Source organism: Galleria mellonella, unplaced genomic scaffold (assembly GCF_026898425.1).
Source record: "Galleria mellonella isolate WM207_F2 unplaced genomic scaffold, CSIRO_AGI_GalMel_v1 utg56, whole genome shotgun sequence".
Lineage (NCBI taxonomy): Eukaryota > Metazoa > Arthropoda > Insecta > Lepidoptera > Pyralidae > Galleria > Galleria mellonella.
In genome coordinates this window covers 4,397,887-4,420,556 of record NW_026442117.1, presented here as the reverse complement: position 1 = coordinate 4,420,556, position 22,670 = coordinate 4,397,887, and the positions used below count along the sequence as shown (strand labels likewise).

At 30.7% G+C, this 22,670-nt stretch overlaps 1 protein-coding gene across 5 annotated transcripts in view; it reads left to right on the top strand.

Moving 5' to 3' along the window:
• Nucleotides 1-22,426, top strand: part of LOC113516166 (NPC intracellular cholesterol transporter 1) — an 82,962-nt gene extending 60,536 nt beyond the window's left edge. For 2 of the 5 annotated variants that reach the window (XM_052899118.1, XM_052899122.1), the window contains 5 exons: nucleotides 173-508; nucleotides 982-1,077; nucleotides 2,007-2,201; nucleotides 3,767-3,854; nucleotides 6,903-10,228. In XM_052899118.1, the coding sequence (XP_052755078.1) occupies nucleotides 173-508; nucleotides 982-1,077; nucleotides 2,007-2,201; nucleotides 3,767-3,854; nucleotides 6,903-7,036 (849 nt within the window). In that variant the 3' untranslated portion in view covers nucleotides 7,037-10,228. Of the gene's footprint in view, nucleotides 1-172; nucleotides 509-981; nucleotides 1,078-2,006; nucleotides 2,202-3,766; nucleotides 3,855-6,902; nucleotides 10,229-16,393 lie in introns of those variants that run through there. The other 3 variants (XM_052899121.1, XM_052899120.1, XM_052899119.1) reach the window with 3 other exon arrangements.
• Nucleotides 22,427-22,670: the final 244 nt, after the last annotated feature.

Genomic DNA, 22,670 nt, shown 5'->3' with positions numbered 1-22,670 from the left:
CCGCAAAAAGAAGTATTATACTATGTCGAGTGTCACTCGACAGTGGAGCTGGTGGAACAAAATCAATGTCGAGTAAAACTCGACATTGGAGTGGAAAGGGTTAATAGATTATATAGATATTTTTTTATTTGTTTAATGGTTCAATGAATATGCTCATTATCTCCACTCCCAGGGTGTGAACTACAAATACCTCAGCCCCAACGTCTCGAAGATAGGAGCCACATACTACAGAGGCTACCATACTGTTCTCAAAACGAGCCACGACTACTACTCAGCATTAAGAGGTGCAAGGACAGTCGCTGCCAACTTGACCGAGACGTTGAACAGGAATCTGATGGAAGCCGGCAAGAATACAACGGTCAATGTATTCCCGTACTCTGTATTCTATGTATTCTACGAGCAATATCTCACAATGTGGCCAGATACGCTCAAGTCTATGGGCATATCGGTGCTGTCTATATTCATTGTGACGTTCCTATTGATGGGATTCGATCTGTTCTCTGCTTTGGTGAGTACAATCTATCTATATTTACTTTTTCCTCATCATATCAATTTAATATTAAACTCTCTTAAATTGTGTTTGAGTTCTTTTTTATATGGCAAAATAGGGAATATAAACAATAAAATGGAATAGGTAGGGAGAATATACAAAAGTCAGGGAAAACTCTGTTTTTACCATCAAACAATTTGCATGCAACAAAAAAAATTGAATTTGTATTTAAAGAAATTTTGCCTTATCCTAGTTCTAAGTGTACATAAATATATCCCTGGATTTAGTATTCAATCGGCAAATTTAGATAACAAACTTTAAATTCCCTTAAGTCTGAGTATTCTGTGTTAACTGAATATATCCACCGGATAATGGCTGAAATGATGATGATGGGATAACTTCGCTTTTACCTTTCGAATTCGAATTTAGAATTTCATTCTGTCTAAAAGCAGTTGAAGAGAAAGTATCGAATTTATATTTATCGTTTGCAGGTGGTGGTGATAACCATCACGATGATAGTGGTCAACCTCGGTGGCATCATGTACCTGTGGGGTATAAGTCTCAACGCTGTCTCACTAGTCAATTTGGTAAGTGACCGCGACTTGATGTTCTCTCTGATATTTATTTTTTATTTTATTTTATTGGCGCATAAAACAGATCACAACCATAAAAAATTTAAATAATAGTTACATTTGTGATTCGGCTAGGTTATAATCCAATCACATTATGTGCACAGCTTGAGTAATTCATGAAAAGCAAACACATAAAATAAAGAAAATACTTAAAAAGTTATATAAATATATAAAAGATAAAACTATATAAAAAAACATATTTTCAATCATATTATAAAATAAAAAACAGGTTCTTCCTAAAGAGCAAATATTTTGTACCGAATATGTCGATGGATTTGTGGTCGAGCAGTAAGTCGTTATAATGACGACACATCCTTACCACAGGATTGTAATAAGAGGTGTTATTTTTGTAGACTTGTAATGTAAACAATTTATGAGTTTATTCACACTATTCTCTTCATATGTTTTTATCAGTATTGACTATCATCCCAGACATAATTGTATTTATAAAAAAATCAATTTTTTGTTTAAAAATTGAGGATGGAGGAATTTTATTATTATTATATAATATTAACATATATATATATATATAATTTTTGATAAATTGACTGAATACCTTCATATATAATTGCGTAGACTATAACTATAATAGATGTAGACTGTATCTATAATACAATCAAAGTTACGATCAATGGCATGAATATACAGGGTACAGAGGAATATACACCCTAGTCCTCAGGAATGGCAACGCATAGAGTATACAGTATACTCTGTTATGTTCATAGTACTGCTCATGTGTATAGGCGACGGTTACCACTTTCCATCAGGTGGGCCGTCAGCTTGTTTGCCATTGTAAGTTGTATAAAAAAGAATGAAAGTTGATACTGGCTCACTGGCAGCGTGTGAGATGAACTGTGGCAATGTAAGCGGTCCGTGGGCGGCAGGTGATGGCGGTGGGCATCGCGGTGGAGTTCTGCTCGCACCTGGTGCACAGCTTCGGCGTGTCGCGCGCCGGCGGCCGCGCCGCGCGCGCAGCCCACGCGCTCGCCAGGATGGGCTCCTCCGTGCTCTCCGGCATCACGCTCACCAAGTTCGGCGGCATCATCGTCCTCGGCACCGCCAAGAGCCAGATCTTCCAGGTCTGTTGCCACCACATTAAATTGACAGTAATGGAATGCTAACCCCGCCTGCGCTACCGGTACACGCTGGCGGGGCACCAGTGAGGGATGATAGGTGATAATGAAAAGACAGGTCAGTTTTTTTTTTTGATAGGTGAAATGGTATGGTAACCCCGCCTGCGCTAACGGTATACGCTGGCGGGGCACCAGTGAAGGGTGATAGATGAGAATGAAAACACGCCAGTTAGCCCATCATGATGAATTCATCAGGAATTAATCATGATAGTTTCCAGGGAGAACCGCGTGGAGATCAATCTGGTTAAGTATATTGCTAGCAATGGGATTCTCAGTCTCCATTACTAACAATCCCTTTCCCCCAGACAGGTCAGTTAACCCATCGTAATGAACTCACTTGGAATAGAACACGATAGTTCCCAGGGGAAACCGCGAGGAGGTCGACCTGACAAGGTGTATTGCTAACAATAGAGCTACTAATCTCCATTTTTAACAATCCATTATCCCTCCACATTGCTACAGTTGCAATATGGGATATATCAGGTCGACATCTACGCGATGCTCCCTGGAAATCATCGTGGATATACCCCTGTGAATTTATCAGAATAGGTCAACTGATCTGAATTATCCTCATCTGTTATCCCTTACTGGTACCCCGCCAGCCTGAACTGATTACTGAGTGACCTGACTGAATAACCTGAGTGGTTACTGTCACGTATAGTTAGTTTGAAGATAGTTTAATTATTCTTATTAAAACAGTTGTTGTCTAACATCAGGTTGGTTTAATTAATTCGTTACAATTATAATTTCATTATCATAAAAAACTTAGTGTACATTGTTTTTTACAAAATTACATTTAAAATTTATTAAAAATAGCTCTTATTATATAAAAAATAAATCTTCTAAGTATTATATTACATATATAGAATTTTTGAAAATAATATTTAATCTATGTTACTCATTGATAATGTAGCTTTCTATACATGAAAGAATTTTTAAAATTGTTTTTCCCATGGGTATCGTTAGATGCGACTAAGGGAACTTATGGATGGGCATAAGGATATGGATAGGATGGATAGGATATGGATCTAAGGGATGGGCAGTAGCGTCCCTCTTAAAACATTTCCAAAGCCTAACTGCAGATACCGATCCGCCTGCCAAGTGTGACAAAACTACTGTCAAAACCCTCCATGGGGCAGGCTTATGTTCAGCAGTGGACAGTTAAAGGTTGATATGATGATGATGATGATGATGATGAATTTTTTTTTAAGTTTATCCATTACAAACAATTAAATCTTTCCTCTCTACAATATATAACGTTAATTTTGTCTTGTAAAGATTGCTCTCAGCAATAAGTTCGCCTTACTTTACTTATACAATTGTATTGTTGTGTTTGTAAATTGTTTTGTGTATTTCCTACATTGTATAATGCAAATAAAGTATACTCATTCATTCATATATATATATATATATATATATATATATATATATATATATATATATATATATATATATATATATATATATATATATATATATAAATTGTACATGTGTGTATGTTATAATTGCAGGTGTTCTACTTCCGTATGTACTTGGGTATCGTCCTCGTGGGCGCCGCACACGGCCTCATTTTCCTACCGGTCATGCTGAGCTATATCGGTGAGTACCACTTCACCACTACCACACACGCCACCACCATCACAGCACGTGTCACACCAACCACTCGTGATACACTTTTATATATTGTATTATTTAATTTATCTATATTATTATACTTGGCACACTTTGGTTATCAGTCTTGGCATGTCTTTTAACTGATATACGTAATTAAGAAAGAAAAGAAGAAAAATATATTAAAAATAAAAAGATTGATTTCAAATTAGTTAATTTTAAATGTCAGCAATAAAGAAGTAGATATGTACTAGTAGGTATTATTTACTTGCAAAGTTTTTCATTACACTAAGTCCTGATAGCGTATTTAAATATGATTTCAAATAGAAAAAAAAATTATCATAAGACAAGGCATGAGTGGAGTCGAATATATACTAAAATCGGCTATTTGGTATTCCATCCACCAATAATAATGTCTCACATAATAATCCCATTCATCGAATGTGTCAATTGTATAACAAAATTAGCGAAAAAATCGATATCTTTCATCAGAGTACTATTGGGTTTAAGAGGTCGTTGTATGGTTTTGAGATGGAATAAGTTTGGATTTTTTTTTTGGATAGAATAAGTTCATAATTGTAATCAGTAATATAATGTATATCCATAAAAATGTATAACGTTTACTTATAACTTAGTGTTAAATGATGTTTACAATGTAAGGTTGGCAAACTGCGTATTGATAAATTTTTGTATTGTTTTGTTTTTTTTTTTTTAATGGTTCATTTCTGTTTACAAACTGTTATTGTAACTTATAATAAATAAATAAATAAATAAAAAAACTGCAAGTTCAAACGTTATGCTTTCATGAAATTTGTAAAAATATTACATCAATGTCACAAGACATCAAATGAAATTCGAAGCCACATCTCTGCTATTTGTACTGTTGTGTAAGTGTGTTAATCATTACACAACGAAAGCTAGTATTCCTTCCGGAACAGATGGTACATTATCAATCAATTTATATCAAAAATATGTGACTAAATCTTTTACCTTATTAGTAATTTGGTATTCCAAAATGCAGAGTTACATATTCAAATATTCTCAAATATATTTCATCATGTTTCAACAATGTCTAATCAACTGTACGGTTAGATATGAGTGCAAGATTTTATTAAATTCCCTATATGCATTTATTTATTTATTATATTTATATATTTCATTCGCACTGTTAATTTTATTCACTTTTATTTAGTTGAAATGGCATGTCAAGATCGTTTATTAAATATGTCTAATATAAAATACTGTTTATATCTTTAGATATTTATTGACTCTATCGTTATGTATGTAATGTAACAAATATGTTACATTACATACACGTGTAATATAGAATCATAAAAAATGACTATTCAAAAATGCCTTTAAAAGTTTACTTGAACTAAAAATATTTTTATTCATGTCCCCGCATTACAAATTTTAATGTTACGTATTCTGTTTATTCATGTAATATTCGTTTCTCAGCTGTTACATGTTACATCGTACAAATGCGCTTAGTGGATACACACCCTTAGTTCTAGTTCTATCTAGGAGTGGGTAATATACAGCAATATTTATATATTGTAGTTACAATATCTATATAATGGCCCAACAACGAATATGATAAAAGTTATATTATGGCAAATGTTATTCAATATTTAATGTCAAAAATAATATAGATATTGGAGCGGTACCAATATTACCCATGCCTAGTTCTATTACAATCGAGTTGAATTATAGATTTTGTGGAATAAATCTTCGAATAGGATATTTTGGTCTATTCTACAGTCAATTTTCAATTGTACAACTTTAACAATACGATATTGTTTTTACGTTGCTTTGTCGTATATGTTTTGAAATAAATCTGTAAATATAATGATTGTTTTAGGTAAAGGGTACGGGAATCATAAAAATTTGATTAATATTGTTAACCTTACGTTTGTTCCGCATGCGAATACCCTATTTATTTATTCTTATCCCAACGCTTGTATATTGGACCTTTTTCTACGCTATTTTTCAAAGCAAAACATTATTTTATACTTATTACGTTTCGTTCGATATTTAACGATTTTATAAATGTTTAGTAAGAAGGGAGTATATTAAGTCAATAATTAGTAATGCTAAATATACTTTTGCGTGGTATTTTCTAATACTGTTGACGGTTGTGTCTACAAAAAGGTGATGATATCCTATTACGATTTCTTTTTTTCATTTATCAGAAATATAAAAAGGAGATACTCATAGATGTGGCAAGACTTTGGACGTTTTTGATAAAAAATCATAACTGTGATAATTATCAGTGATGTTTCATATAGTACACCATTATGAAATTGAACTAAAAAGCCTTATAATGTGTGCTAAAAACTATAAGCTAAATTGTTGGCTGTTAAATAATAATATAGTTCAATTTGGCCAAATATTTTTTTCTAAATAATTGAGTCTAAATATCGGTGATTAAGCAGTGACTTCGAAATACGTGCGTGCTTTTATAAAAAACATTGCGTCCGGCTTTAATTCCTTATTACTTATTTTATTTTCGTTTTATTGTTTTGTTTTCAGTTAAAAATTTTATTTCACTAACACATTATCATAGTTTCTGTGCGTACTAACCGAGGTAAGGAGAACATGGTCGAATCATGGTTTTTTGTTAATATAGAAACAACATTCTATAAAGTGTTGTTATTATTATTATTTTGCACATGTCTATTCATATTGCTGATACAATATACTCATTGCGTATTGAATTGTTGAATGGCATGTAATAAATATCATGATATGCACTCTTTTTTATTAAATGACATTAATATACATATAAAATTTATGGTCATTTCCTCTTATTCCATATATTTTGCATATTTTTTAATCTGAGATTACATGCGCGGAAGTAAGTGTCTATTGATTTTAAAATATATTTAATATTAATTTTTGCAGAAGTATTTGACATAATAATCAAGATTTTTGATAGAAATATTAATAATTTGTTAATAATCTTCGCTCATGTAGTCTAGGTTAAAGCACAGTGAAACGGCTGATCCGTCAGGCAGGCGACTCGTTCATTTTCAGGTTCCCCGGTGAACAAACAGAAGTTGGCGAATCACATGCTGCGCGGCAAGGAGATGACCGTTGCGGAGACGTCTCTAACGAGAGTAAGACACGGCACCGGCCACAGATATGTTTATGTACAGACCGTAGCGTAAGTAGAAACATGTTACACTGCAACATAGAAAGGTGCGCACCGATCGCAGTGGTGTAATGGAACAAGTTTGTTACATTACACGAATATGTTCTGACTGGTGTAATATTCGTTGCGGAACTGTTACGTTACACGCGATTTCTCTTGTTGAGTACGCGAGAAGAGGTCACATTTTTATTGTATTTTTTTTTTTATATATAGTCTTTGAAATTAAGAAAATTAATTTCTATATTGCAGTGTTTTTTTTTTTTTATTAATGGAAAAAATGTGTTTCTACTTCCAACGTACGCGTACGTTCGCACCGCGTGCGGGCAACGAACGAGAATATATTTTATAATTTTGTATTAAAGCTTAAATTCCTAATTATATCATAATGAATATATACACTTCATTTATAAATTAATATTTAATATTCATTTTGTTCTCGTTCGTCTTATACTAACGCCATATAAAATTTAAACTCACCGTCAATCGAGAACATACAGCTCATTTGCGTTAGATCGCTTATTTCTAAACGATTTAGAGTAATTGAGTAATTGTTATAATTTAAAGTAAATAAACATCACACTAGTTATTGTTTCAATCCAATATTTACATAAAGTGTCAAAATATATTACGCAAAAATTGGCAGTTGATCAAGAGTATGTTCGGTAATGTAAGGAATAAGTTACATTACATGAATATGTTCCCGCACAGCGATATTACATCTTAACATATCAGATGTAATGTTCGTTTCTTAACTGTTACACTCCAATGTCTCGGTGTATATGCACCCTAATGTTACAAGAATGTTGCCAGTAAATCTTATGTTGATCATTCGTTTATTTTTTAGGAAAATTATATAAATTTTATGTCAATATCAGATAAAAAAAGATTGTGTGATGTTATTTTACTGGACATCGAAATGGCTGTGTGGGAATACTGTTCTCTTCCCCTTATTATATGGCATTTATTGTATTAACAACTTGCAATATGTGACGCTACAATACGTCCAGTGCTAAATACAAATTAATATAAATTAACATCTGATTTTTTTAATAACTATGTATTGAAAAAATGTATTTTTAGTCACATGTTGAAAGTTTATCGGATGAGGTATCTAATATTTTACCAGTAAGGTTGGTTTGTGGGACATCTTGCTCCGTACGGAGATACGAATATTTTATAATCTGCATGTAACGATGTCTAGATGTTTTATAATTAACGATCATTCCTATTACACTTCGAATTTTAAATTTATTTTAACTATATTTTATTATTTGCGTATGTGTGTCACAGCCGTTGTGTTTTATGCACATTGTTGTGGTAGTACTTATTTTTTTTTATTTGTAAGTACTTAAAACATTTGTTTTTTTTTTTATGGCGTGACAACGAATATTTCTTAATTTATTGATTTTAATTTATGTCATTGTATTGATAGTGCATTATTAGAGTATTTATTTTAATCCTGCTAAATTAGACCGACCCTAACCTAACCACCTATATTTTGGCAAAATTTGCTTTACAGTGATCGATCGCTGTGATTTGTTTTATACAATAATAATTTATCAAAATATTTATATCGTGTGAATGTTAGTATAGTAGGCGAATATTTAACTATATTTTAGTTAATGTTACGATTAATTAGTGTGTCACGTCGTGTTATCGACCTGTATACATTATACATTGAGCAAAATGTGTTGTAGTATGGAGCGGGCATAATATTGAAAGTGTATTATTTTTTTTTATACTATTAATTTTAGATGGTACATGAAGTTGACAATATTTGAATTTGGTATATAATATGTTATGCTATCGCCTGGAAAGAGTAGCACTTACAACACTTGACGTTGTAATCTAATTTGTCCTCTATGTTACTTTTACATTAAAATGTATTTTGCTTGTAAATAGTTGCTACAGAGGTGTCATAATCCTAAATGCTGTGTACAGTTTTATTTCAATAAATTAAAATTTAAAAAATCTTTTTAATTTTAGAATGCACTATAGATAATTCACTATTTGAGGTGTAAATACAGTTTTATATAAAAAAACATATTTGTAAATTTATTCTTTATTGCGCATGAAAAAAAGGATGTAGATTATCTGTCTATTCTAAAGATTTTCTTTATAACTACTATTTAGGCATTTCATATGGCGGTAAATAAATTTAATTTAAAATTATTTGAGCCAATATTCATATAAATGAAGGAGTAATCGCCAAAAAGGATGGCAATGGAAATAATACCTTGTTGCTTGTTAACCTAAATCCGACGTCAGCATTATTTTAGCCGTACCTTTATTTGTTTGCAAAGTCTATAACAGTCGAGTTTTTAATATTTGTACACTTAGATTTATAAAATATTCATGTTTAATTAACTAAGTTTTAACCATCTGGTGACGGTAATTGTAATTTGACACCTCTGTTACTTCTTAATAACTATTAAATGTATATTTTGTTGACTAGAATGAACGGGGTAAAGGAATTCGATTTTATTGACAATTATAGTAAAACTTATAATATCCTGCATAAAACCTCGTTTATAACACACTATAGCACTATTTATATTTTCCCGCCATTTGTCGTAAAAAAAGTATTAATATTATGTATGCAGTCGATGCCACGAGATCACAAATATTAGTGTAATGTAAAGCTATGCACTTTGTATTATTTTTTTCCTATCTTCTCTCTCTCTTAAGTATTGACTAACTGAATGGGTACAATAGAACTTTGGATATCACTAATCCTGGTGAATGTGGCACCTAGTTGATACGGTGAAGGTGTTGCTCCATATCTATTGTTTGTTTCCAAATGGACCCCTCAAATACAAGGAGCATCTGTTCTTACAGGTAACGCCTGTAACCGCAACGAAATAAGAACAAATCTAATTTATTTATAATAGCTGTTTTTTTTTTTTTTATTTGTATGCGATATTTTTTGTAATTTTGTTTTCTGTATTGTTTTTTTGTGATTTCTCAGAGTTTAGTAGGTGACCCTCTATGTTCCTATTAAAAATAATATAATGAAATTCTGTGAAATATATTTAATACACATACCATAGACAAATGTCTTAATCACAATCCGAAAACGAATCTCTTACTTAAATTAGTACTTAATTTAGAGGGTGTAACTTCTGTCCAAAGGTAATGGCTTAATAATGTTAATGTACCAAAACGAGTATCAATCAAATATTTTAGAAATAAATAATGTTATTTTTTATTTTATTTGTTTTATTTTTAGTTTAGTGCACATGCGCATGTAGATATGTGTTGCCAGCAATGAATTATAGCATGTTTATTACTTGAATGTGTTAATTCACCATCAGTCTTCTTAATTCGAAACATTACTCATTTTTTTCGATAGAGCCAGTTCCAATAACTTATCTTTTTCCTGTTCTACAGAATAATACTACCTACGTAATATGTATACCATAGACACTGATAATATAATACTATCCATAAAAAAAAGGTCTTTGCACTACTAACATCATTTAAATTAAATTATGCAATAATGAATTACAGACTTAGTCGAGTACTATGAAAGTTATGGTAATTTTAGTATATTTGCCAAATATTGGACCAAAGTATCAAAATACTAGTCGACATTAGCGACTGAACCACCAAAAACCATCTATGAGCTCCGCTGTTTTTTTTTTGCCAATTTTCAGCCAATCGGAACAGTAATTTGACGTTAACAATTTTACAAACTGAGGCTTACATGTGCACTAGTTGTGGTTATTATGAGTATTTAAAAACATTACAGTCTGTGTACCAGATTTTATTTGAATCCATTAAGTTTGGACATCACTGAGCAATAAATATCCAAATATTTTTTACAAACTTTTATGTTTGTAATATTAGTATAATGAATGGTATGGTATATACCATGGTGTGACCAATCGGTCGATCGCGACTATTAGTCCAGTCTATCGTGGCAAGGCAAATAATATAATTTGCTAATCTAGCGAAAGATGCTCAGACGCAATACTCACACTAATATAAATAAGTAATTACTAAGAATTAATTTCAGTTTTATGTCTTCCCTCTTAATAAAATAAGAAATACTACAACACTACATAATTGTGTACTGAACTATGTTGTGTCATTTGAGATTTCAAGAAGTATGTAATTGGTACATCGCAGAGGGTTTCTTCAGTAAACAGTAGATCTTGGTTTAGTCAAGTCGGTCACCCCTGGTATATAGTGTTACTTGTACAATCTCTGTTGACTGTCAAGATGTGACGAAAATTCCAGTTTAAATACCAGCCAACCATTTAACTATCGTGCAGCTTGCCTAACTTTAGTTTACTGCGTAAATCTTACTTACAATATTTACTCATTAGTTAATATCTAATTAAATTACTCATAATTTACCTATATATAAGTTTGTCGAATATAAAGGATACGTTATTGGTACTGAATTAGAACAAATATCCATACATCTTACATAACATTAACTAACAGGATTGTCACATTGATTTAGCCATAAATACTACTTGCAAGCTACCAGCATTCGTTATCAATTTTATTATATCATAAGAATTAATAAGTTATATTTTGGTATTAATGAGTCACGGTAGATATAGCACAGAAAAAAAATAGAGGTAAAACATTTATTTTTTCCTCTATTCAATAATACATCGCCTACTTATTTCTCGGTTTGCCCAGTAGTTGACTAGTAGAGTACACCGTCCGGTGTTAAGTCCGCCATATGTACATAGAATTTTACTGTGCATTAAACAATATAAATATAATTTTTAATTATTTATTACATAAGTAATCGTCTCTCGTGGTTCTTTCTACTGAATTAGGATAGAAAATATCCTATAACATAGGATTATATTAATCCTATATTATGTTACATAGATACATACATATACATATGTTAATCTAAGATCTATTTTTAAATTACATGTTAGTTACTACATTGGTAATTATATATCTACTAGTCTATACATATATATATATATATATATATATATACTAGTCATCGACTTTCATTCAGATCTGTTTAGCATTTCAAATATAATTAGATAACAAACATCCTCATTTATCACACTCGTGTCTCTGTTACTGTGCTTGCACGACTGCTTCATTTTAAAGGCTGTCAGTCAATTCAAGTTTATACTAGGCGTGTTAAAGGGGTAGGGGGGGAGTGGTCCGTGTCTACTCCAGAAATGTTTAAGAGTATAGTTGCGCATTTTTAAGTGCTCCCCCCCTTTCTCAGCATAGAAAATAATCTTAAATACGTCAATGGGGCGCAGAGACATCTTAGTCCTCAGGAATGACAATATACCATGGACATAACAGTATTTTCTGTGACGTCCATGATACTGGTCAACGGTTGCCACTTTTAATCAAGTGGTCCGTTAACTTGTTTACCATTCCAAATTGTATTAAAAAATTCAAACAATCATTTATATTTCACACTCTTAAAAAAAAACTTTCCTAATACAAAATTAGCGAAATGAGATAGGCACTTTTAATAAAGAAACATAGTGTTTTATTTTTATTTTATTTTTTTATTTATCATAATATCAGTAGAATAGTAGAGTGACTCATTTTAGTGTTGCATAAACTTGTGTCTCAAAATAGGTATAAACTATATCTAATCTTTTGAAGGTTTGAAGATACGATGATACCTGGTATTGTCAATCAATACAAATCAACAAGTACATACTTCATTTTCTAAATTAACTATAAACTTGTTGATGAAAGCGTTGCGTGTCGTATTTTATAGTTTGATATTTCATTCACCACATTAGACGAAAATACGCCAGTATAATGGGCCGTCAGCTTGTTTGCCATTCTAAATTTATTAAAAAAAAAGTTACAATGACCTCTCATGGTGGTAAATATTCATTACCTATTCTTGATACAGCAGTTTTTAAATGAATTAAAATGGAATGGCAATAGCGCTCGTGCTATGGGATTACGTTGGCGGGGTATCAATGACGAATGATAAGTGAGGATCTAGACAATAGAAATTAACCACCATGCCCTCTGGTCCCAGCATAGAAGGGGCCACCCCTTCCTTTCCCGTGGGTGTTGTAAGAGGCGACTGAGAGAACTTAATAGTCGAGGGATGATTACAACATCACCGAACTAACTGCGATTGACAACCCGCCTGCCAAGCGTGGCAACTACTGGCAATACCCCCCTTTATGGAGGAGGATGATCAGAGTTAACGGCTGTAATATGATGAACCACCATAGTTTTCAGTTGTAACCACGTGTAGGTCGATTTAATAAGGCGTATTGTTAGCGATAGGGACTAGAGTTCCTATTATTAACAATCCTTTTTATCGATTTCCAACAGGTTTTTTACAATAATCTTAGCCAACTTTATCAATGTGATAGTTATGTATTTTTTTTTTTCATTAATTCCATAATATTAGAATACAAAGGTCCAATGTACAACTGCTAAAGTATACAAGTACTTATTGTATAAAACTAATTCTAAGAAAATTCCTTTTTTTGCCTATTAAAGGAGCTTCTGAGTCCATCTCAAGCGAACGTAAGGAAACTTTATTTTATACAAAACTTCACCGTAGAATACCATAGACAAATGTGCAATTCACGCAGAAAAGAAAATGTGTTTCTGCACAATAAAACAATATATAAAACTATTTTATTTTTAAACTCACACGAAGTGTACTAATTAATAAAATAAAATTTTGCAATATTGCATAATACCTTAGAATTTCAACTTATAAATGAATTAAATTTATCCTCTTTTTATTTTTATTTTATTAAAAAAGAACGCCATAAAATTTAAAAATAGAACTAGATTTAAATATAGTTTTAAATTTGTAATTAGAATCACAAATCACAAGTAGTCACTGCTGTAGTGTGTAGACTGATAGCAACTGCCAACAGAATGGGCCGCATTATCGGGTTGAGCACTTTATCTATACCTATGAGTATAAAAGATACCTAAACACCTAAGATATTATTATACTATTATACGATCTTTAAAGGCTGCCATTAAAAATAATTATTGGAATAAATCTTTTTGTCCTTCAAAATCACTAAATAGGTTCATATACTAATAATTTCATTAAACTAGTTTCAATCTAAGAACAAGGAATTACATAGAAGGAATAAGACTCGTAAAATAAAAACTACATAGCAGGCTAGTGTATAGAAAATGTTATACGGCCGTATAACCCTACCAAATTCAGATACAACCTGCTTGTATACTTTCTACATATACTGTGTCCAATATATAATCTAGTAATGTAAAATTTGTCGTTGACAAATAATTGACATATTAACATTTTCTATACACTAGTCTGCTATGAATTGACAAAAATAGCAACTGATTGTGTTTCTTTCGTCCTCTTTTTACTAATTATATTTACATAAGAAGACAGGAGGCAACCATACGATTTACAGTTTTTATTTTATCATTTCTTCTATGTAATTTCTTGTTCTTAGGTTTCAATAGCCTAAAAGGTGACAACTGATATCATTAAATCTACAGTACTGCTGACTTTATGATTCCGTGAGCAACAAATCTTTCAGAAAAAGTTTTTTTACTCAGAGTTTTTTTTTTTAATGAATGTAGTGGCATGTCTGTCTAATTTTATGGTGTAAACATTAAGGTGAAATTGGCGTTCCGAAAATATCGAACCGGCGTGGTCAACATTTAAACGATTGTAGATTTAACTAAAGTATACTCATTTTTAAGACCAGTTTCATGAAATTAATTTACATTCTAAGTCTAACTTCGTAGATAAAAGTCGTTTCGCCAAATAAATCAGCCTTTAATGACTACTAATATTACTTACTTTCCTCTGTCCGTGAAAATACTTTGAAATTCAATAAAAACACTTGAATATTAATTACAAATAGTATGTTGAAGATAAAATGGATATTTATCAACATCAACGGTTACCACTTTCCATCAGGTGGGCCGTCAGCTTGTTTGCCATTCTAAGTAGTATAAAAAAAAGTCATTTATGTTTCTGATACTAAAATTGGCAAATTTAGCGTCAGCCCTAATAATTAGATATCAGAATTAATATGACTCACATACCTAGGCGTTATTGATGTCTTATCTTCTCATAATGATAATATCGTATCTATCTATGGCCAGTATAAATGTTATTGGTTAAATTTGGCTACATAAAAAAATAACTTTTTTTTTAAATGTTAGCTGAATAGGCTACAGTATATTAGCATTCATTAAATATTTTTCAGTTTTATGATCACTAACTCCAATTTAACGTGGTCCATTAAATAATGTGATACGATATATATAACTCACTTTCGCCCTATACACTCAACAAAATATGCTGTTTACTTATAGAAAAGGCAAGGTGAAAAACAAAAATTTTATTAAACTTCATATCTATTGTAGATTATTAAATTTTTTAATTTTATAACACTAAAATAAATTTGAATATGACCTTAACTCCTTAACTACATTTTTTTTTATTTAATTTCTCATAATATACATAAGTAGAGTATTGCATTGATAATTTTACAAAGTCTATAATAGAATATCATACTTTTATACTTTTATCAACATAAAAAATAAAATATTTCAAAAAATAAAGGGTTGATTGCTAACATAAAACATTATGTACTATTATGTACCGTTTAAACCAAATGGCGATAAGAGACTGTTATCCTACGTTTTACCGAAATTGTGTAAATAATCTTCTATCAAATTGTATTTAATTATTCAGAGAATCCATTATGCATGATTTTTTTATATGCATGTAAGCACAATTTTACAATAAACCACCAGCAAAGATAGGTCTAAAAGCCGATTTTCAAATATTCTTAAAAATAAATAATCATTTAGTACAAGACATTTCTATTTCTGAGATTCTTAGTTTTAAAGATCGTTGTTATGTATGTTTTGAGATTTTTTTTTATTTTCCTTAACAATTATTTTTTTATAATTATTCTTTATATATTTTTTAAATATTTTATTTAAATTCTTAAAAAAATAAAGTTAATGTATAGCTAAATACACTTATTTTCTGTTATTACAAGAAGCACGAGTTGCCTTTACAATAAGTAAGGAACTATTTCTTTTAAATAAGTATTCTTTAATTTTTTTTTCTTTTAAATTTTTTATTTTTATACTGTTCTTAAAAAAATTAACCAAATGTTTGATATTAAAATAAACCTATGAAATTTTTTGAGAATTATTTGCCATATGGCCTATCTTTGCAAGACGCGTCTAGGTAAGAAGTGATTAGGTCTCAATGAAAAATTTTGTCTATACCTTGCTTAAACGCACTTATCATTATAATCAGGAATGCAATTTTTTTTTTCAATAGCTTTAAAACATCAACTGGCATCACATTCGCTTGTATTCAATAAATGCTCTCCATCATACGTAACGTAATGTAAGTTATCTAATTTAGGCATAACCCGGAATCGGGGACGTTGGCGAGTGTTCCCGCGACGGGGTCCCACCTACGGCAGTCTAGACGCCACGCCAGTGGAGCCCCGAGCCACCACCAGCGGCACAGTCAACGGCCTCACGGAGGAGATGTAACGACACAACTATGGTTTACAATAACGACATAAGTTCTAAAACAATATGGTAGTCTTCCCACATTTAAATTAAGTCATAAGTAGGAACATATGTATGACTAGGCTGTATGGATCTCGTTCTTTGTCTATCCGATTTTTTTTTTGATGGGTGAATATGGTATGGTAACCCCGCCTGCGCTAACGGGATACGCTGGCGGAGCACCAGTGAAGGGTTACAGATGAGAATAAAAACAGACTAGTTAACCCATCATGATGAATTCATCAGGAATTAACCATGATAGTTTCCAGGGAGAACCGCGAGGAGGTCGACCTGGTTGGATATATTGCTAGCAATAGGATTCTCAGTCTCTATTACTAACAATCCCTTTCCCCCCTGTCTATCCGATTTGGACTAACAATAACAATTAACTTATTTACAATTAGAGGTATCTGTGGTGCATGACGTAACTACTACAAATAGAGTCATAGTCTCTGCAACAATTATTTGTATATATATACAGGGTTAGACGTATAATATACCAAACAGAAAATTTAGTGATAGTATTCATAAAACTTAAAAACTTTCTCCAAGAAACAAATTAGAAATTTCACGTGGTTATTAAGTAAGAGAGGTTGAAAATTTTTCAGAATTTGATTTTTTCTTTTTTTGGAGGTAGTTGTACAGTTTCGTTAGTACTGTTACTGGGCCATGGCTTGGTGTACTCTTTACGACTGACCTTGGCGTATAAAGCTGTCATATATCTAATGAAAGTTCATCCAACTGTCTCAAAGGTGAACATAACTTAGCAAAATCATCATCATCATTCTCAATTTTCATCCCGTCACGTTTTAAAAAATAATGTAAAGTTTCATAGTGTCATGCTTACTTGTAACTAAGTGTGGCAATGTGAAACGAGACACATAAATATTCAACTATTAAATTGTCTATGGATATTTAAGTAGCGACATTTTTTATCTATTGTCGAAATTAGTCCAAGACGTCAGTTATTGTAAACCTTAGTTTTAATAGTGGATTATGGACTTTAGTAGTGAATTCAGGTGAGAAGGGAGATGAAGGGAGACCGAGCACTCTAATAGGCTGCGATATTTAGGTAAGTATCTATGTATATTAGTGACCAAAATCTTTAACCCATCGTAGTACTTAGTCTTAGGTAAATATGTATGTAACTTTACACATTTTAAGAATGAGATATTTACCGTGATATTTATAAGCTTCCGATGTTTCGATGTTGTTACAATTGTCCCGTAGATTTATTACAAACTTTTAAAAACTTTACAGATTTATATTTTTTTTTTTTAAGTAAGTGACTACTCCGCCCATGATCACCCCCAATATCTGCACTGCTTTATTGTGTATAGATGTGCTGCCGGCCTTTTAAAATAGAATATGCTCTTTTCATGAAAATTATGATATCGTATCGGTTCGGAAATACTGTTGCTGGAAGTTGATTTCAAAGAGTGGTTGTGCGTGGAAGAAAGTGCCTTGAAAAATGCACGGTGGTGGACCGCCACTCATCCAGATGGTTGGGATGCAATTTCAGTTTGTACGGTGGTGAAAATCAGCAGTAGGTATCAATCCGAACAATTCCTCATTCGTGTGACTATAAACTGGCCTATTTTGTTTATGATTTTAGTATACCAATTTAATTTGGAAAACTTTAATCTTTATAACTGCCAGGTTTCATGCGCTTATAACAAGACCTTGATCACATAAAAAAAAAGTCTTTAACTCACAAATGTATAATTACCGTAATTATCTCGTTATTAAAATGTGTAAAGTTATAAACAACCGTGATGTAAGTTTAAAACAATATATTCGTAGTTATATACTATATAAACTGTTGTCAAGATTGATAATTTTGAGCGGAACTGATCAAGTTAATACTTCATCAAGATGTTTAACATAGGCGACGAGTCATATCAAATAGTTAATAATGATAAGTAGTGAATTTTAATTCTTGAACCTTTTTTTAAATTTATGGTCTCATTTTAAAATGAAAATGTTTAGTTAATATATAAAATATGTTTTAGAAAATTATTAATTAGATTTTTTTTTAAATTGTAAATGTTTACATCGACATTTTTAATTTCAAAGATGACATTTATATATTACAGAATAAATTCAATGTTTATTATTTTTAATTCGTCCGACAAAATTACTTGACGATTCGATGAGATTGTTTAGAATAAAAAAAAAAAAACTAATAAATTTATATATTAATAAATTTAATGCAACTTATAGGAATTGTATATGTTCTATTTTTAAATTTTATAATATCTTTAAAAACATGGTATCAGAAACAAATTGCTGATTTTTTTTCTACGTCTATTAAAAAAAAGTTAAATTGATTTTCGAACTTCTCTTATTCTGTCGTAATTTGCGCTTCTAATGCTATAACAGCCCAAGGCAGATTTACCCCCAATAATATTGAATTGCATAGGTATTTGTTAGATAGCTTTTGATGTAGATACATCTATGTGATTTAATGTATTCTAATGAATAGAATACTTCTTTGATATTATATTATACTAGATAGTCTATCTTGTATAACACATAGTATATAAAGTAATACAGGTATACCTAAAATTCAATTGAGAAATTTTTTAATTAACTATATGAATCTTATAATCGATATTAATATTATAAACTAAAAAATTAAGAACCATATAACAAACTTTTTAGTTGATAAATATATATACTTTTTATTTTTCTCGTAAAATTATTAGTACTTTATAAGTGTGACAGAGTCAGTGTGACAAACTATCTAACGCTGTCACACTAACTGAGTCACTGTGATATAGTACTGAAGCTTATACTTGTAAATAGATATTATTAGATAAAAGCTAATTGACTGTTGGGTTTTTAAACTTTATTGTTTTCCTTTGCCTGTGCCTTCAGATGTCAATTTGACGTTAAGCGTATAGATAAAATCTAATATGTTACCTATATGTTAGAAAGTTCTCAAAAAGCTACTCTGCTCTGGCAAATTGACGTAGTGTAGGGCAACACCATAGACAAACAAACTGTCTTCAAAGTAAATTTCGCGGTAAATTATTTACTTGTACAATGATGCTTGCGCAGTATTAATATCTTTTGTGCGTAAATTTAATACTGTGCAAGTAATCATTTCAAATTTTTTGCCAATATTAGTGGTTTATTGCTCAGTGGTTTAACTAATTATCATGGTTGAGTTACGATATAGATTTGACAAATAATTATCGATTAATTCACTAATATTTTTATTAATTCTAATAATGTCCTAATTAAAGACGTTCTTGATTAATCCATTTTATATAATTTTTTATACTACTTTGAGTCTGACATAGAAGCTAAGCAACTCACCTGAAAAAATACATTAGTTTTTGTATACTGCTTACATAAAATGGAAACTAAGCTGATGAGACGACACACTTGATGAAAAGTAGTAACTGTCGACTATAAACTACATTGTGATGACAGATCTAACTACTACTAAATGAAGGCTCTATTAGTAGCTATAATTGTGGTTTTATTACTCATAGTAATTACAGCCTAATATTATATACTTATAGATACCTTTTAGGCGGTTTTTATAAGACACAGATTACCAGTCTTATTATCAGCTCTGACATTGTAAGATAAATAATTTTTGAATGAAAGAGAATATAATAAAGATCGCCGTTTTAAATACACAATAAATGTTTTAATTTAATTCCAATCACAAATAAGTGCAAAAAATTTGCTTTGTATATTTTACTTTTATCAGACTCCCAAAAATAGAGCATAACCTACAGTAACCGTCTTTTAGACAGGAACAATACTATGGATTTCACAGAATAAATAAGCACTCTGTATTTGGAGTAAAGAAGGTCGATACCTTAGTCACTCTAAATATACGACGAGTATCACAGTCTTTGGTATTATGTCATTGTCAGCTACCGTTGGATTACAATTTGTAGTATTTTTTACAAATTTGGTTTGTCTTATACTTATGTATCTTAGAAACATTTGACGGTCTAATTAGACTATAATTAATAAATAAAATACATAGTACTATAGCTACGTCAGAGTCATTTAGCATTTCGTGCTTCACTTGTGTTACGCTTTTCTGGTTCATGTGCGTGTTAATACTATAATCCGTATTTGTCTTAACAGATCTATTTTTAGAAATATTTTGTAAATAAGTACCATACGGTGCTTAACATATATATGTTGGATATCCAAAAGAGTGCACTTCAGTCTTCGTACTGGTAGGTAAACACTTTTTTTTATCTACGCTATGAAACTGGCAGGTACCACATCTAGGATGACAGTCATAAGCATGTTAATTTTATTTTTATTCATTTGACATGATATTATTACTCATATATAATTGCCAGAATTATTATTGGAGCCGATTCTCTGGCGCTATTTCTCTCAACCTATTTCTTAATTTAATATTTTAATGTAATAATTTTTGAAAAATTATTGTTTTAAATCATCATTAAATAAATTTATTATATTTTTTTTACTTTTATCTATTAGAAAATTATTACACATAGGAATCTATAGGCTACGGTAATTGTTTACCATCAGACTTGTTTACTACCATAATAATATTAAAAAAACACACCGGTCCTTACGATAAAGATTTCGCTTTGATATCAATTTACAATTTTTTTTAGAGATTGATTAAGAGAAATGGCACCTCAAAATTGAACTCTATAATGACGTTAAATTACCCTCTCCACTACAATTATTAACCTAGATTATTCGAAATATTCATATCGCCCTATTCATAAAAACGTTGAACGTCCATTAACGGTAAATATTGTAGGCGATAGTGTTTTGTCACTTTTGAGTTAAATTCAGAATTTAATAAAGTGACAAAACACGAATGATATATTTAAAAATAGATAAATAGGTAAGGGAAAGCAGGTTGTACGTTTTTATAAATAGACGATTAATATTTCGTAACGTTAGGGTTAAAAACAATTGTGATATATTTTTTATATCTTTCTTTTAAATTAAGTAAGTAGGTACATTTGCTATAAAAGGGGCGATGCATACTTTTTCACAAATTGTAACTTGATTGTACCTACAGTAGAAACAATCTCATCTTTAAAAAGCTGTTGACAATCCACTCTCTTCTACAATTGGTCGTCGATTAAGTCGATGTCGATATAATTGACGGCAAACAACTTGAGCAAACCATAGACAATGCTGCTTGCGCAGTGGAACTTTTTATACGAAATTAAAATTGTTACTGCGCAAGTCATAATACATAATTATATCATGCTCAAGCTATTTGCCGGTATGTATACCTAATAAATTCGACTGAAATTTACGTCAGTAGACATTAGGTACAAATACTTTATGCATTGAATGTAACTTTTGTAATTAGCGATTCTCGCGCCTACTATGATGTAATTATCAGCGTTTTTTTTTTTTAATATAATGTACAGGTTGTTAGACTTATCGTTGGTAAAAAAAATATTAGGGAGAGTTTAGTTGGACTAATTAGAACAGAATGTGAATCTAAGTCTGTTTCACTTTTTAATTGATATTTAACGCTATAACAACAAAATAAATAGGTTTATTAATTAAAGGATAAAAGTATTAATTGTTATATTGTTTGAAATATTCATGTATTCGAGTAGGTAATATTTTTTAATAATTTACTGTAATTTTTTTTATCCATCCAAATAAAGTAAAAAGAAAGTAGAATGAAAAATTTTAAGTTGTTATAGTTTCGCTCTAAATCGATTTAGATTCCTAATTCAAATTGTTCTTACCTTCTCTACTGCCCTTTGACCAACGATTTGTCTAATATCCCGCAGTAAATACATGTATCTGTATCATACAATGGAAAATCTATTGAGTGTTGTTTATAAATTATGTGTAATAGCGTTTGTAATGAAAATAAATATGTTAAAAACAATATTTTTTTTTCTTGATTAGACAAAAGAAACAAACTCCTAACTTTAACTCAATCTATATTCACATTGAGTTTGGTATACCTACAAGATTAAGGTTTCAAATACTGTTAGAGTCACAAATACCTAGACGAAATTCGTAAAGTAAGTTTCTAATTAGTAGGTAATTACCATATTTCATTTCATCATTTCCAATCATTGGAGACTATATCATTTTCATACATTACCAAAATTGTATTACATTTTAAA